At 41.2% G+C, this 17,863-nt stretch overlaps 1 protein-coding gene across 2 annotated transcripts in view; it reads left to right on the forward strand.

Moving 5' to 3' along the window:
- ABCC1 (ATP binding cassette subfamily C member 1 (ABCC1 blood group)) overlaps window positions 1-17,863 on the forward strand; it is a 123,746-nt gene that overhangs the window by 39,653 nt on the left and 66,230 nt on the right. For both annotated transcript variants that reach the window (XM_073647683.1, XM_073647684.1), the window contains exons 2-5: window positions 1,398-1,574; window positions 7,755-7,880; window positions 13,715-13,852; window positions 15,355-15,480. In XM_073647683.1, coding sequence (XP_073503784.1) covers window positions 1,398-1,574; window positions 7,755-7,880; window positions 13,715-13,852; window positions 15,355-15,480 — 567 coding nt within the window. The remainder of the gene's footprint in view (window positions 1-1,397; window positions 1,575-7,754; window positions 7,881-13,714; window positions 13,853-15,354; window positions 15,481-17,863) is intronic.

Raw genomic sequence — 17,863 nt, forward strand, 5'->3', positions numbered from 1 at the left:
AGTAACTAAATAATAGTAATAGTACATGGATCTATGTTTCTTCTTGTGGAGAGTGACATGCCAATGTGGGGAGGCTTGTAAGCCATGCAATTCTCTTCTGGGAAATTAAATATGCAAATTGCCTCTTCTGAAAGGAAGAGGACTAGAACTCTAGTGCCACCTATTGGAAGTAGCAATCCTACAAGTCACTATCAACCCTTTAACAAGCCTTGCCACATGACTTGGGATAAAAGTGTAAAAGCCATCCAACTGCGACAAGGTGTACCCAATCAGGATGGGCCCTAACTCTAGTAGTGCACCTCACGTGTATGCCAACAGGTGTGACAGACATACAGTCGTTCTGGATGCAGCTGTACAAGGTCATTGCGCTGGGCTCTGTAGGCACCTTCTTGACCTTTTCATCTCTGCTGTGCAGTGATATCCTGCTCTCTCTAGAACCTAGCAGTGACCTCCACCTTCTGCTGAAAATTGACACACCCTTACTGGATGTAGAAATACCTTCAGTCTCTTCAAAGAGTGCCCGGTGATAGCTCTATTTTCCTCTGTCCAGACTTGAAGTACTAGTAGTCAGCTAGTAGTAGTGTCTTGGAGTTCCCTTGGAGGATAGTTGGCATTATCCCTCTGGTGTCTTCCCAAGCTAAGTGTATTCCCTTGTCTGTCTACCTGTTTGCCTTTAGTTGCAGCGGGAGCTGACTAGTGTTCATCCCATCCCCTCCCTATCTAGGGCCTATCGCTAGGTGCAGTCAGGGATTAGGTTTCCTGCTTGGCAATGGGTGGGAACCTATTTAGGGACATTAGGGGAGTCAGTGTGTTGTCAGATCTGCCTAGGGGTCTCCACTCCCCCTTTCCCTAGTGTTTGGGCTTCCTCCCCCTCTTCCCGCCGTCGTGCACTTAGTCTTTCCCTTGCCTTGCGTGGCAGCAGGTCACAAAATAGATGGGTGCAGAGCAGGACCCAGACAAGTCTTAGTCTAATGTCTTAGTCCTAAATAGTAGAAAGTCTCCAACACTGAGATGAGAGGACTTGTCTTTTTCCACTTGACTACCTCCATGAATGTGATAAATCAAGTGAATGATGTCGTTCAAAACTATATTTGTGCAATAAGGAAACAAGAAGTATATGGCTATGAGAGAAGAAAGTTATGGCTCTTGGAAGAAAGGGAGGAAAAAAAATAAGAGCACAAGAATGAAAATTGCCCAAGTCACCACTTTATAGAGGCAGACAATGAGATGTGAACAGAGCTCTATGTTGGAGGATGTTGAGATTGGCGGTGCATGGACCCTCTACGTTACTATTAATGCTGCCTGTAATGGCTCACTGATTTTTCTGTGACATGAAACCCTAGGTTCTACCTACGAGAAAAAAAATTACATCTATTGTTTTTTGTATTTTTTAATAGGATGCAAATGTTACCTGGTATACAGAAAACCCCGACTTCACCAAGTGCTTCCAGAATACGGTCCTGGTATGGATTCCATGCATCTACCTCTGGCTCTTCTTCCCTTTCTACTTTTTATACCTCCATCGCAATGACCAGGGCTACATCCGAATGTCACATCTCAGTAAGGCCAAAACTGTAAGTCCATATTTTACTGACTATAATTGGGTATAATGCAATACTCCATGTAAAACCTCATAATTATGATCATCATTGCACATTTTGGCATCCATATTATGATGGCAAGTCCTGGCCCGTCCGCCGGCTTTATGAACCTAACGATCGCTATAATAGGGATCTATCATGTCGACAGTTTGGGTTGGTAAACCCGCGCTCCAGCTGTGATTTGATATGAATGCTAAACTGTACCAGTGTTACCGTAGTCTGATCAGAAATGGAAATGGTGGTTGGGTTTTAGTGGTCTGTGTCTTAAAGGGAACTGTAGAGCAGATCTATGGGCAGCATGAATCAGAAACTGGCTCCTGGACCTGTATTTTACCTTGAGGTGCTGCAGGAATGAGGTGACTAGTCACACATGTACGTCCCTCTGGATTCTACTTACCCACTTAGCTGGATTTTAAAAGAATCTGTCAGCAGGTTTTTTTTTCTATGTAATCTGAAGACAGCATGCTGTAGGGGATGAGACCCTGATTTCGGCGATGTGCCACTTATTAGGCTGTGTGCTGTTGTTTCAATACAATCAGTGTTTTATCAGCAGGAAATTATCACTGCAGGACAACTGGCCTCATGCCTCCAAGTCCAATCACACGCCCCCAGCACAGATTAGCAGCTCACTGCTTCCCCAGTAAACTAAGTGATACATCACTGGAATCGGGGTCTCTTTCTCTACACTATACTGCTCTCAGATGACGCAGCAAACTGACAGATTCCCTTTAAAGTTCTTTCCCCATGCATGTGTATAGGGTCAGGCCTGCAGATGTAGCTGAGTGGGTGAGGAGATGCTGACGGGGACCTGCTACTTGGATCAGTCACTCTGGAACTGGTCTTGCTCATGCTGCCTGTTTAGGCAGCATAAATCTGCTGACAGGTTCCCTTTAACTTGGGTCTGGCTCTACATTGTGATTAAGATGTTTACTTATGTTTGTACGATTTTGCATTAAGACAAAGCACAAAAGCATCCAGTGATTGCCAGCTCTGTGGTCAGGAGAGCATGGTGGACGTCACTGTCGTCAGATGGGAACCGGGTGCTGAGGCTACGTGCACAGCATTAACAAAACTAGTCAGCAGAAAGATGGTTCCTGATCACTCATCTGTGATCTGACATTTAAAGGGATTATCCACGTTATTGTAAAATCTGCACTGAGGCAGCAATGCAGGTAAAATAAGTCAGTAACACATACTCCTGTATTTCCCGATCTTTCCCTGTGGCCTTCTCTCTTTGCTGCAGTGGTGAAGTCCCATATACCCCATGTGACCGCTGCAGCCAATCGCTGGCTTCAGTGGTCTTGTGATATTTGCCGCAGAGGCCAGGGACTGGCTACAGCCAATGTAAACAGAAGACCAGTGGGGAGGATCCCGTAAGAAATAGGTGGGTATCCATTTTAGCTAAAAAAAAAACCCCAAAAACATCAACAATCGCTTTTTTTGTGGCACATTTTTCTAGTTTGGAGACCCTCCAAGAATTTATACGTGTGTGTGAATGACGTTAGCATCATTTTTTATTGGCTATTTGCTTCACGTTCTGCGGGCTATAATAGGATCACATCTGGGAAACAACGAGCCGTGTAAGAATATTTGTATCTGGCAGATGCTCTGGGTTCACAGATTCTGGGCTCGTTCTGGGGTATTTAGTAATGTCTTCCATCCCCACGACTAGTATTATGTGTGGTTACAACATACTTATAGAATTGGCTTCATTGAAACTTTTCTGTCATTTATTTCCCAGTTATTTCTGTGCAGTTGGAGTCCGCACATTATCTAGGAGTTTCCAGTAATTTTTAACATGGGATTTCCCCAGAAATCTGTTTATATAAACAGGGCTGAAGATCACTTTGATGTGCGTTGAAGGGAGTAAAAGCTTCAGATTTCCTAAAATAAAAGGGTTTTGTAAAGCGCCAAACTTTTTAGGAGTTTTTAAACGCCTAATGCCATATAACTTCTGAGGAACTATTGTTTGCTTGTTGATCACGCACTGGTTCATCTAATTAGATGAAATCCCCTGTAAAGGTGTTTTTTTTTTTCCTTTTTAAATCCCTTTAACATTTTAATGTTGCGTATGACTTCTCAATTATAGGGGTTCACATATCTCCATACAGGTCATGTGATCCCTCATCTGGCGACATGCCGAGTACCTTGTGTACTGATGATTTTCCCCAGCTCAGGCTTTCTTCCAATATACGAGTTACAAGTCTCGTTACTTATGTGAGATGTCTACAGCACTTTTTCTCACCGTACAGTCATGGCCAAAAGTTTTGAGATTGACACAAATTTTGGCTTTCATAAAGGTTGCTGCTTCAGTGTTTTCAGACCTTTTTAGGTCGGAAGTACAATCAGCATGTCATAAGTTTTTAACTTTTATTGACAAATACATCAAGTTTATACAAATACTCAACATTTATAGTGTTGAACCTTAATTTTGTAAGACTTCTGCCCTTTCCTGGCAGCTAGATATCAAATCTTGACTGACATCTCATTCTTGCCTGATCAGTGCTTGAAGACTATCACAATTTTGTGTTTTTATTTTTTTTGTCCCCCCTCTTCATGTGGACTGACCACAAATTCTCAATGGGATTGAGATCTGGGGTGTTTCTTGGCCATGTACTAAAAACGTCAGTGTTTTGATCACTGAGCACTTAGTTATCACTTTTTCCTTGTGACTTGGTCTCCATCATGCTGGAAAAGCATTGTTCACCAAATTGCTCCTGGATGGTTGGGAGAAGTTGCTCTTGGGGGATGTTTAGATCCCATTCTTTATTCATGACCGTGTTCTTAGGCAAAATTGTGAGCGAGCCTCCTCCATGGATGAAAAGCAGACACAGGACCCATGGTATCGCTCACCTTTTTTTCTCTGAAAAATCATAGTCGCATAGGTTGAACTTGATGGATCTAGGACCTTTCTCCACCAATTATACATTTTGTCACTAAATTATCTATAATCATTCTCCCAATGTCCCAAACAGTCTGAAGGGTCTTCATCAGAGAAAATAACATTACCCCAGTCCTCTGCAGTCCAATCTCTGTACATCATGCTGAATGTCAGTCTGTAATTGATGTTTTTCTCAAAGATAAGTGGCTTCTTTTGTTGCCCTTCTTGACACCAGGCCAGCCTCCAAAAGCCTTCACCTCAGTGTGTGCAGATGCACTGACACCTGCCTGCTGCCATTCCTGAGGAAGCTCTGCAGTGGTGGTGAACCGATCACGTGGCTGAATCCTCTTTAGGAGATGGTCCAGACACTTGCTGGACTTCGTTGGGTGCCCTGAAGCCTTCTTCACATCAATTGAACCTGTCTTTGAAGTTCTTTAATGATCAGATGAATAGTTGATTTATAGTCAATCTTACAAGCAGCAATGTCCTTGCCTGTAAAGCCCTTCTGATGCAAGGCAATATGATTGTATGTTTCCTTTATGGTAACAGTGTTTAACAGAAAACCATTATTTCAAGGACCAGCTTTTTTAAAGCAATTGGTCTTCGCTTACAATTCAATCAGCATGACAGCGTGATATCGGTTGCCTTGTACTCGTTGACACTTTCTACTGAGCTAACGAGAAGATCACTGAAAATAATGCAAGCAGGTCATTTTGTTGCAGGGTTGAAATACTGTTAAAATGTTTTTTTTTGTGATTGTTTTCATGGCAAGGAATGACTTTGCTATTCTTCTGATTATTCTTTGTAACCATAGAGTAAATTTAAAATGCCACTATAAAAATTGAAGCAGTAAGCTTTGTGAAAACCAAAATTTGTGTCAATCTCAACTTCTGACTATGACTGTACATGCACATGATCCGTGAGCAACTGCTCTTCAAACTGCTTATATACTAGACATACAAATAAAAACGGCACCTCCAATATTATTCTCTATTTATTATATAATAATATGTTTGTGTAATTTATATAATGGATAATGCACATATCCACACATGTAGTAATTTATGATGTTATAATGGATTCATATGCCATTTGTCACATAATCTTTTAACACTGCTTTCACTTTAATTGATACATGCAATTCCACTATTACCTCACTTTTATAGCACCAAGTAAAATAAATGAGTTCATTTTTTTATTGAAGTATCACACTCACCCAACACATTACATATATCCTAATCTATCTGTCAGTGCGCATGTGCCCTCTTGCATGCACTCCTGACTTTGGGGAATCCGACCATAGCGGGAGCATACGTGCAGCGCGTCCCATGTTGCCATGGGAGCGTTGATGGCGTTCGCTCCACGGGTCGGAAACCGGAAGTCATGTGGTTAGGAGATGCGGGCGGGGTAACCATGCGCCGGAAATGTCAGAGGCGGATTACAGCATGTGATAGTGTTCATTTCCCCTATTGGTCCATGCCACACATAAAATGAGCACACTTCCCGGCTAACACCACGCCCCCTGAGGAAGTTGTACGATGAAACGTGCATAGGGGTCGAGGGACTCTGCATCACGCCAGTGTCTGGATTGGATTTCTGCTGCGGTATGTTACTATTGTACACTATATTAGCAGTAGTATTGGTTTTTGCCTAAGAATTTAGTATAGAGGGCAATATATGTATTCTAGTGTACTAAACAGAAGCAGTATATCCCATAAGTATGTGCCCTCTGGGTTAGATGCTATATATGGTCCCTCACAGTTTGGAGGTGCCGTTTTTATTTGTATGTCTACATGTATATTTTAAATAATAATAAACTTTGTGCTTTGCTGAGCTAAGTTTGGTCTCCAGTTGTATTTGGATTGGATTGAGACTAAACTTTATGATATGAATAGTTATGTTGTGTCAGCAATCCTATTTTGATTTATAGGACAAATATGATCTTTTGATTAAAAATGCTTTAAACCTCACTTATGACCATGCGTACATTGGGGGAAAATAATACCTATAATATATGGTACATTATAAGGCATGTTTCCAGAAGGAGAGGACAAGTGTAACTTGAAAGGTAGATCCGCAATGATAAAAATCAGGTATATTATAAATTGAACAAATAATCAAGACAATCACTGGGGAGCCATTGAACCAGATTGAATGCAGGAAAATGTATATTCTGAAGTAATATAGGGTTGTGAATAGTATAATGTTTTATACTATGTTGGAATCTGCCAAAAACAAAGTTATGCACCATATCAAATATTTAATTTGTAAAATGTTACAACTCTGGTGACCATGGCCTTTTAAAAAAGCACTCCTCCTCCTCCCATCAAAGTTTTTATCCTCTTATATATTGCAATCATCATATTACATAGCTCTGTGTACTTACAATTGCTCATTTTGCCTTTCTATCCAGTTAATTCTTCTCTTTTCCATTAGGTCTATGACATCACGTGATTAAAAACTGACTAGCTGAATCCTTCTAAGCTCCATGTAGCAATAGGAAGTCTCTTTTCCTACATGAGTCATCATTAGAACTACAATTCTACTTATTGAAGAGGGGGCTGAGCTGGGCTGGGCCAGGAGCTTTGCAGTGATATAGAATTGTAGTTCTACCGATGACTCATGTGGGAAAAGAGACCTCCTGTTTCTACATAGAGCTTAGAAGGATTCAGCTAGTCTGTTTTTAATCACGTGATGTGATAGACCTAGTGGAAAAGAGAAAATAATTAGCTGGGTATAAAGGCAAAACGAGCAATTGTAAGTACACCGTGCTATATAATATGATGGCTGCAATATAGTAAGGGGATAAAAACTTTGATGGAAGGAGGAGTGCTGCTTTAAATGAATGTGTACATGCAGATAAAAGAGGAGTGTGGTCCTAGTTCTAGTGAGGGTACTTTGCAGGTAATACATCTGTGATATATTAGGAGTTCCCGAACTAGGAGGGTCTCGCTCACCCAGCACCTCATTAGTGCCGTGCTCAGGAGACATGTTCCCTGCAGTCTCGTTCTCGCCAACTTACTGCGAGCAATTAAAACTCGCTTATATTTGTTTTAATTGTTCACCGACAATTAGAGAAGTGTCGGAAACGAGGCTGCAATTGACCTGTAAAGCTTATAGTCAGTGACCCTATTCTCTGTCTCATTAGATCGAGTGAAGAAGGAGCTTATTGTAATGCGAGTGGCTCCATTGATTTTGTATTTCTTGGTCATTAGCTAGTGTAAGTGCTATTACTTTTGCTTTTATTTTACTATTTTTTTTTCTCTTTGCAGGCTCTAGGGTTCTTGTTATGGCTGGTCTGCTGGGCAGATCTCTTCTACTCCTTCTGGGAAAGGAGTCAAAGTATTTCTCGAGCTCCAGTGTATGTTGTAAGCCCCACTGTGCTGGGTATTACTATGGTAAGGAAACTAACTAAGGCTCATTCGTGGTGCGTTGGATTGTATGTGTACTTTATTAATATTAATTGTCAGGAAAACGACACCCACTTTTGGGTCGGACCTTGCAGCTCTCTGGCGCCCCCTTATCCTGCTGGTCAAACACTGTATTGACCGAGGATAAGCACGGGTGCTGCTGCTCTAATTTATGTCGACTATTGCGGCACGTGATGTGACAGGACGTATATATACCACCAGTTCCTTCCAGGAACGTATATATACCTCCGACCAGCCACCCTCAAACCACAATATCACATAAATACTGGTATACTGCCACCACCGATCGCTTAACAGGTGGATCGGGTACCTGGTAGGTAACGTGAATTAGCGGGTGAGGAACGTGTTTGCTCGACATAGGACAAGAAGGACGAAACTGGTAAATAATTAATGATTTACTCCCAAAAGGGGGGCAATGTTTACAAAATATATACAAGATATTATAAAGGAGACAATTTACATGTATGCATAAACAGTTATTAAAATAAAAGGGATAAGTAATAGCAAAACCTGTTTCACAAGGTGATGGTCTCAGATTCTGTGGGGGGGGGGGACGGCTCCCCGGAAATTAGAGGTGATTCTCCTACGCCGCGTGGTGTGCGAGCGTCCGACGTCCCTGAGAAGAATGACCTGAAAATGGCCGATTTGCTTTTTAGTAACAGGGCCAAATGATTAGGAACCGCCCATTTTGTCTACCTCACACGGGGGCTCGGTTTTGTGAAACCACCCAGCTGCATAGAACATAGAAACCTTCAGATTTCATATCTTGGTGTGGGGGGGTCCCACATCTAAGATGGAGACATCATGTTGGCCGTCACTAATTTTCATGCAGATGGATATTAAACAGGACCTCTCTATGATGCTCAGAAGCTAAGAAACCAATTCCTCGCTTTCTGGGGGTATCCCAGTTATGAAAAATATATCATTGTAACCAGGAAAATTTGAACATTCCAAAAATCTGGTCCCTGGGTTAGTGACCGTCATGTGCGTTTTTAAATTCTACATTAACTGTACAAGCTTTTAAACAATGGGAATTTTGGAGGGAATCATCTAGTTTGAGCTAGAAGCTGCGCTACACTGAGGGTTTAGGATGCTAATAAAAATTCTTAGGGTGGGGGCCAGCACTGCAGTTCTATGTCTTCTTACAAACGGATAGGGGGTGGGGGGTTTTCTTTTTTAAAACATCTCTCATTTTTAAAATTCGGGAAAAATACCTTTTGCCTGACATTAATAATATTCCTTTACTCCCTATATCTGATCACTCACCCGCTCTTGACACTTGCATCTTAAAAACATCTCCAGAATCCGACCTTTTTCACCTTTGAAACTGCTAAAACTCTTACTGTCGCTTTTATTCACTCTCGTCTGGACTACTGCAACTCTCTTCTAATCGGTCTCCCTCTTACCAAACTTTCTCCTCTCCAATCCGTCCTGAATGCAGCAGCCAGGGTCTTATTTCTATCCAGCCGTTTCACCGATGCCTCCATCTTGTGCCAGTCATTACACTGGTTACCCATTCGCTACAGGGTCCAATATAAACTCATTGCTCTCACCCACAAAGCTCTCCACAGTTCTGCACCGCACCGCCTTATATCTCCTCTCTCATCTCTATTGCCCTACACGTGCCCCCGTTCTACAAATTACCTAAGACTAACATCCACCATAATCCGAACCTCGCACCTCTGTCTCCAAGACTTCTCTCGTGCTGCACCAGTTCTCTGGAATGCTCTACCCCAGGCGATCTGACTGATGCCTAGCCTCCCACGTCTTCAAGCGCACTTTAAAAACCTATCTCTTTAACCCCTTTAAAGCCCAAGACGTTTTAATACGCGTCTGTGCCCTGGGCTTTAAGAGCCTGACCCGTATTAATACGTCACTGCGATCGCGCGCACACAGGCTGTGCGGGCGCGATCGCCGCCGGGTGTCAGCTGATTGTCCCAGCTGACACCCGGTGCTATGTGCAGGGAGCGGTCGATCGCAGCATTGCTATGGCTAAGGGGAGGTGATCGCAATACTCGCCTCTTCCGGCCTCCAGTTCTGTCTGCCGCGGCTTCCCGGATGTTGCAATGACGACCCCATGTCGTCATGACAACCCCATGTCGTCATGACAACATCCGGGTCATCAGACAGCAGGAAGATTTTTTTTTTTTTGGTCATGCGCAGTTCATGACCAAACTATCTTCTCCCTGTGCAGCACTGACAGCCTGCAGAGCACAGGGATAGTGCTCCATCCCTATGCTATGCAGGCAATCAGAGTAAAAAAAGTGAAAGTCCCATAGTGGGACAAAGTATAAAAGTAAAAAAACTGTCAAAGTGAAAAAAAAAATTGTAAAATTATAAAAATAAAAAATAAAAAAAAATAATCCACCAAAAATAAAAATCTAATGTACCCATCAATAAATATTCTGAAAAAAGAAAACAATAAAAGTACACATATTTGGCATCGCCGCGTCCGGAACGACCTGACCTATAAAATTGTCTCACTAGTTAACCCATTCGGTGAACACGGTAAAAAAAAAAAAAAAAGCAAAAAACAATGCTTTATCATCATACCGCCAAACAAAAAATGGAATAACACGCGATCAAAAAGACGAATATAAATAAAAATGGTACCGTCCCGCAAAAAACAAGCCGCTATACAGCTCCATCAGCCAAAAAATAAAAATGTTATAGCTCACAGAATATGCAAAAAAGTAATTTTTTTTCTATAAAATTGCTTTTATTATGTAAAAGCGGCAAAACATAGAAAAAACGATATAAATGTGGTACCGCTGTAAGCGTACTGACCCAAAGAATAAAGCTGCCTTATCAATTTTACCACGCGGAGCAGAATAAAAAATAAAAAAAAAATAATTCCTGAATTGTTGGTTTTTGTTTATTCTGCCTCCCAAAAATCGGAATAGAAAGCGATCAAAAAATGTCACGTTCCCGAAAATGGCACCAATAAAAACTTCAACTCATCCAGCAAAAACAAGCAGTCACATGACTGTCTGCCAAAATATGGAAAAATTCTAGCTCTCAAAATATGGCGATTCAAAAACTAGATTTTACAAAAAAAATGCGTCTTTTAGTGTGTGACAGCTGTCAATCATATAAACCTGATATGTTTCTGGTATCTCTGTAGTCACACCGACTCGAAGAATAAAGTCGTCTAATCACTTATACCGCACGAGGAACGGTGTAAAAAATAAACTATAGGGTTAGGGCTGGGGTTGGGCTAGGGTTAGGGTTGGGGTTGTATTAGGGTTGGGGTTAGGGTTGGGAATTTTTTCAAAAGTAAAAAAAAAAAATAAAATGACGGTATGGCAACTAATGTTGAGCGTAGGTGCTTGCTACTTGAGTTTGCATCGGGTGCTTGGGTATGCACTGAGTATCGCGGGTGCTCGAGTGACATGCTCAAGTCTCCGCCCCATATGCTTCGTGGCCAAAAGAACCTCGCGGGGATTGCCTGCCATGCACGAGCGATCCCCGCATGTATTTTTTTGGGTGTCTAATAACTGTGAAACATGCGGGCGGGGACTCGAGCGTGTCACATGAGCACCCTTGATACATGGTGAATGCCTGAGTACCTGATGCAAACTCAAGACAACTTATTCAATATGATGACCTAATGTTATCAAATTCTGTGTCATACCTCTGGGTTCAAAATGTTCACTAAACCCCTTTATAAAATTCTTGAGGGGTGTAGTTTCCAATATTGGGTCACTTGTGGGGAGTTTCCACTATTTAGGCCCATCAGGGGCTCTCCAAACGCGACATGGCATCTGCTCTCGATTTCAGCCGATTTTGCGTTCAAAAAGTCACAGTGCTCCTTCCCTTCTGAACTCTGCCGTGCGCCCAAACACTATTTTTCCCACATATGGGGTATTGGCGTACTCGGGAGAAATTGCACAACAGTTTTTGGGGTTCATTTTCTCCTCTTACCCTTGTGAAAATAAAAAAAATTGGGGCTCAAACATAATTTTTGTGGAAAAAGTTTGATTTTTTTTTTATTTTCACGGCTCCATGTTATAAACTTCTGTAAAGGACTTGGGGGGTTTAGGGTGCTCACCACACGTCTAGATAAGTTCCTGAGGGGTCTAGTTTCCAAAATGGTTGGTGTCACTTGTGGGGGGGTTTCCACTGTTTAGGCACATCAGGGGCTCCCCAAATGCAACAGGGCTTCCGCTAATTATTCAAGCAAATTTTTACATTCAAAAAGTCAAATGGCGCTCCTTCCCTTCCGAACCCTGCCGTGCGCCCAAACAGTGGGTTTCCCCCACATATGGGGTATCTGCTTACTCAGGAGAAATTGCACAACAAACTGCATGGTGCAATTTATCCGATTACCCTTATGAAAATGCAAAATTGGGGGCTGAAAAAACATTTTTGTGGGAAAAATGTGAAAATTTTTATTTTTACGGCTCAATGTTATAAACTTCTGTGAAGCAGCTGGGGGTTCAAGGTGCTCACCACACATCTAGATAAGTTCCCTGAGGGGTCTAGTTTCCAGAATGGTGTCACTTGTGGGGGGTTTCCACTGTTTAGGAACATCAGGGGCTCCCGAAATGCAACATGGCATCCGCTAATTATTCAAGCAAATTTTACATTCAAAAAGTCAAATGGCGCTCCTTCCCTTCCGAGCCCTGCCGTGCACCCAAACAGTGTTTTTTCCCCACATATGGGGTATCTGTGTGCCCAGGGGAAATTGCACAACAAATTTTGGGGTCCATTTTTTCCTGTTATCCCTGCGAAAAAAAAAAAAAATTGGGTCTAAAGTAACATTTTTGTGAAAAAAGTTAAATGTTAATTTTTTTCTTCCACATTCCAAAAATTCCTGTGAAGCACCTGAAGGGTTAATAAAGTTCTTGAATGTGGTTTTGAGGACTTTGAGGGGTTCAGTTTTTAGAATGGTGTCACTTTTGGGTATTTTCTGTCATAAAGACCTCTCAAAGTGACTTCAAATATGATGTGGTCCCTAAAAAAAAAATGTTTTTGTAAATTTTGTTGGAAAAATGAGAAATCGCTGGTCAACTTTTAACCCTTATAGCTCCCTAATAATAATAATAAAAAAAAAATTTGGTTCCGAAATTGTGCTGATGTAAAGTAGACATGTGGGAAATGTTATTTATTAACTATTTTGTGTGACTTTTTTCTTCGATTTAAGGGCATGAAAATTCAAATTTTGAAAATTTCAAAATTTTCGCCAAATTTCCCTTTTTTTCACAAACGCAAGTGATATCGAAGACATTTTACCACAATCATGAAGTACATTATGTCACAAAAAATCAGGATCAGGGGGATCCGTTGAAGCGTTCCAGAGTAATTACTTCATAAAGTGACAGTGGTCAGAATTGAAAAAATTGGCCCGGCCATTAACGTGCAAACCACCCTCGGGGCTTAAGGGGTTAAACAAGCCTACCACCTCAACTACTCAGTAAACCAACTTTCCCCTGTCCCCTCCTTCTAAATATTATTCAGAATCTGCACCGTACTATTCATCTGTCTCCACACCCTCCATGCACACGATAACTGCACTCGATACTTGATTATTGCACTTAAACATACTGGCTGATGACCGGATCATGCAACTTTATATGGAAATCCCTATTTATTATAATTGCCAGACCTGAAAGAACAAGCACACTTCACCTACTGTGTCCCCCTATTGCCTTGTTGAATGTAAGCTTGCGAGCAGGGACCTCACTAATAATGTAACTGTTTAAACTGAATTTAATTGTCTGTACATTAATTATGAAGTGCTGCGGAATATGTTGACGCTATATAAAATAAATATTATTTATTATATTTGTGTTTTTCAGCTGCTAGCCACTTTTTTAATTCAGTATGAGCGAATAAAAGGAGTGCAGTCTTCAGGTGTCTTGTTAAACTTCTGGATTATAGCTCTGCTTTGTGCCATCATAATATTCAGGTCCAAAGTTCTCCATGCCTTAAAACCGGTATGTATCTGTGTCCACAGCACAAGATATGTGCTTCGATGTATTTTTATTTTTAATAATGCAGGCCAAATTAAGCTTTTCATTAACATGTTATAGGAAATGTCATCAGAAATATATGCATATTTTTTCATATCTATGTAAAGAGAAAAAAACTTGCAATTTTCACGCTGTCCAAGGCTCCCATTTCCTGTACTTTACATGGATCTGAGCCGCAAAAGACTGACTCGAACCCTGTTTATTTGTACAGAAGTATAAACTGGGCATGCTCTAATCTGGGGAAAGGTCATAGTGAATGGAGAGATGTGAGCTTTGACCATCACTTACTATGATTGGTGGATCCTTTGTTATCTACTATATGCAGAAGTGCTGCTTGTCAGTGTAATCCTGTCTGTGATGATGATGAGAATACTGAAAAGGCTTCTGTATAGAGAAGGAAGTATGAGGCTATTTTATGGCCTGGCGGCCATAAAATATAAAAATTGGAAAACACACACACACACACACACACACACACACACACACACACACACACACACACACACACACACACACACACACACACACACACACACACACACACACACACACACACACACACACCTTTACAGAGGATAATATGGAAAATGGAAAGACTATTATCAAGAATAATAATAAAAAAATAATAAAAAGAATTATAGTGTGTGTATATATGTATGTGTGTGTATACAGATAGATCTGCAGAGCTTCTTGTGAGGATAAGGACATTAAAAGTATCTTTATTCAAAAAGAGATTCCGCATCAGCTGCAAGAATAACCTAAAGAATAGTTTACCATAAATTACTGGTAATGTATAAAATCACTCCATAGTGCAGTGACCTGTATAAATGCTCTTTCCCTGCCGACTTGCTTTCATGTGATCACTAAACTCCTTAGTGATTGCCATTATTCTTCTAATTCACATGAAGGGAGTACAGAGTCCACTGCAATACTGAATTTCTAGTTTATGCAACGGGAGTATTCTTTATAATAAACTACTAAAATATCATGCGCTTCAACATTTAATCTGTCAAACATTATGTACGCTGTCAGGATTTGCTGGGAGCAGCTTGTCATGTGACCGCTAGTATGCAATTTGCATACTTCCAGTCACGTTCCGACTAGACGTGCCTTGCTCAGTTCTCTTGTATTGAGCGAGGCCTTGCACATCTAGTTGGCATGTGACCGCATAACTGTGATAACACTCCTGCCGCCAGCAGTGGAGAATTCTGTGTGCACTAGGATTCACAAGCCTGCAGTTACATAAAGTGACTACAGATTTAATCCTCAAGCCTGGACAACCCCTTTAAATCAGACAGGTCCATGCTTTTACAGGCCTGAGCATGATATTAGCAATAAGTCAGTGCTGTTTAGTCCCACTGTGTTCCATCACACATGTCCTGTATTAGGGGTGTGTTGCACATTACCCCATGTGCTTGGGATGCTGCTCCGCCCTCAGATGTCACCCTTTTTCTCCCCCTCGGCAGGGTGCCAGTATGGATGTGTTCCGGGACGTCACGTTCTACACTTACTTTCTGTTGGTGTTGGTGGAGCTGGTTTTGGCCGCCTTCCCTGATCAGCCTCCTCTCTTCTCCGAAAGAGTCAATGATCCGGTAAGTGTCTTTTTTTCTAATCTTACTATCCCATGGGATACAAATCCGGGACAGTCGTTTCTATATTTTATAAGAATTGGTACTTTTCCTCTGACTGCTGGATATTTTCACGTAGTATTCTCTGGTGATAATGGAGCACAGAAGCCATGGAGATTGTCTGCTATTAGGCTTAGAGGTTGTCCACTGCTTGCTCAATTTATTTTGTCTAGGCCCCTGCATTTAATTAAGCAGGGGTTCTCCAGTACTGGACAAACCCTATTAGTATTTTCTTTTCTTCTTATAAATCCTTTGCATTACTTATTCCCAAATCAAAAAAACGTTGCTAATGTAATAAATAACAGGTGAGGCAGGAATGTGCGTGGGTGGAAGGTGAGACGTGGCGTAATCTCACATTTTGAGAATTAGAAACTCTACCAGAATCCTCACCGCCTCCGTGATGGGTAATTCCCCAGACTGCTCCCTTCCAGGTTCCAGTTATTGGGAATTTGATAGCAGTATTGTAGTTTCCGAGAATAAAGCGGATTACACAATAAAGTATATACTGTTTTCCAATCTAATTTCTCACGTTTTCAAGAGCTCTGCTTGTTTTCATTAAATGGGAACCTTCATGGCCACAAAAAGTACACAAGACTAAAAAAACGCTGTCAAAAATGTGCACCGCTCTAACATAGGCATAGGTATAGTAGTGGATTCTGCGGTAGGAATTGCGCTTTTGGTAAACCTAAAGGTCCATGATCATCTAATATGCATGGGGTTTCCCAACTCTTCCCTCTCCCCGCAGCATCTTTAAATTGATCTTCTACAAAGGTCCGACAGCGCCGCATAGTCCACCTTTTCTGCTCGCTCATGTGATGGCCATGTGCTCAGCATGTTACATTGTGGAGGCCCTTTATACAGTGAAAAGGGGGCTCTCCTACAATATAGGGGCTACTGTAGTGGACCCACCACAATTTATGGCCATTATACAGCATGGGAGCTAATGTGGGGGCCATCATATAGTGTAGGGGCTAATGTGGGGGCCAATATACAGCTGTGTCTTATGAACGGTATATATTGGACGTAAAAGATAACTGTGTTCACATTCAATATCTGCAAGCGGTGATCTTGAAATCAAAGGAAATTGATACAGAAAATGTATTGGGAATTGTAGAACTTTATCCTTAATGCAGGTTGACTATTCCTTGTATATCTCCCCCTTTCTACAAATATTATGGTAATCTGCAGTAATTCCATTTTTTTCTCTTGGAAAGACTTGGGCCTGATTTTATCATTTGATTTTTTTTTTTTTCTCAAAAAAAAGTGGTGAATATGGTTCATGAATTTAATGCAAAATAGTTTAAAAAGTTGCACATTTGTTTAAAAATGCACCAAACTAAAAACGCTGCCAGAAGCCTTACTCAAGGCAGGGACTGGAGTGGGCTGTGCTAAAAGAAATAAGTGATATTTGATACAAGTTGCATTTCATGAATCCTCTACATTTCTAAATAATAAATAGATTTTTGGAGTCCTTTTAGATAAGCAAAGCTGTCAAGAAAAATTTAAAAAAATGACTTAAATGAGGGTGGGTGCAGTAAAATCTACTGCAAATACTGATGTATTGGCAGAAAATACGCTACTTAAAGTAAGCTCGTTTTAGGATGCGTTTTTTTTTAAATTTTTTTAACCATTCGTTAAAATCTGTGAAACGCTGAAAGAATTCGCATGCTGCAGATTTGAAACGGCTTATGATCTGCAATTAAAAAAAAAATTAAGCAACACATGCAGGAGTCCAGAAATCTCATTCACATTGCTGGAACGGTAAAATGCTGCTTTTTTTCACAAAAATAACGTGTAAACATGGCCTAAGGGAGGCAACTTAAAAGTGGCCCAGATCTTAAAAATGAAAGGGAATTTGTCAAAAGTTTTTTTGCTATGTAACCTGACGGCATCATGATGTAGGGGCTGAGACGCGGATTCCAGCAATATTTTAAATGACTAGACAGCGTGTTGTGGTTTCAATAAAATCAGCAAAAGATTATTACTACAGGACTAGGTGGCTCGTGCATCCTAGTCCTTCTGCTCTGCATAACCCCGCCCCCACCACTGATTGGCCTCTGTACACTGTATATTGACAGAAAGCTGCCAATCATTTGTGTGGGCAGGATTATACAGCATTCTGAGCACTGATACCTCTACAGCAAGAAAAACTGTGATTGCTTCAAAATGGCCACATGCAGACTAGCAAGTGACATATCGTTGGAATCAGGGTCTGAGCCCCTACATCATGCTGGTCTCAGATTACGTGGCAAAACCTGCTGATAGATTCCCTTTCAAGGCGCAATGAATAAAGCTACCTAATGAGCAAATGACTCCAGAAACCTGGAGAATCAGAGTGATTAATCGG

This window comes from Phyllobates terribilis, unplaced genomic scaffold (genome assembly GCF_046119375.1).
Source record: "Phyllobates terribilis strain yellow unplaced genomic scaffold, ASM4611937v1 Scaffold_9__5_contigs__length_417890890, whole genome shotgun sequence".
NCBI classification, from domain to species: domain Eukaryota; kingdom Metazoa; phylum Chordata; class Amphibia; order Anura; family Dendrobatidae; genus Phyllobates; species Phyllobates terribilis.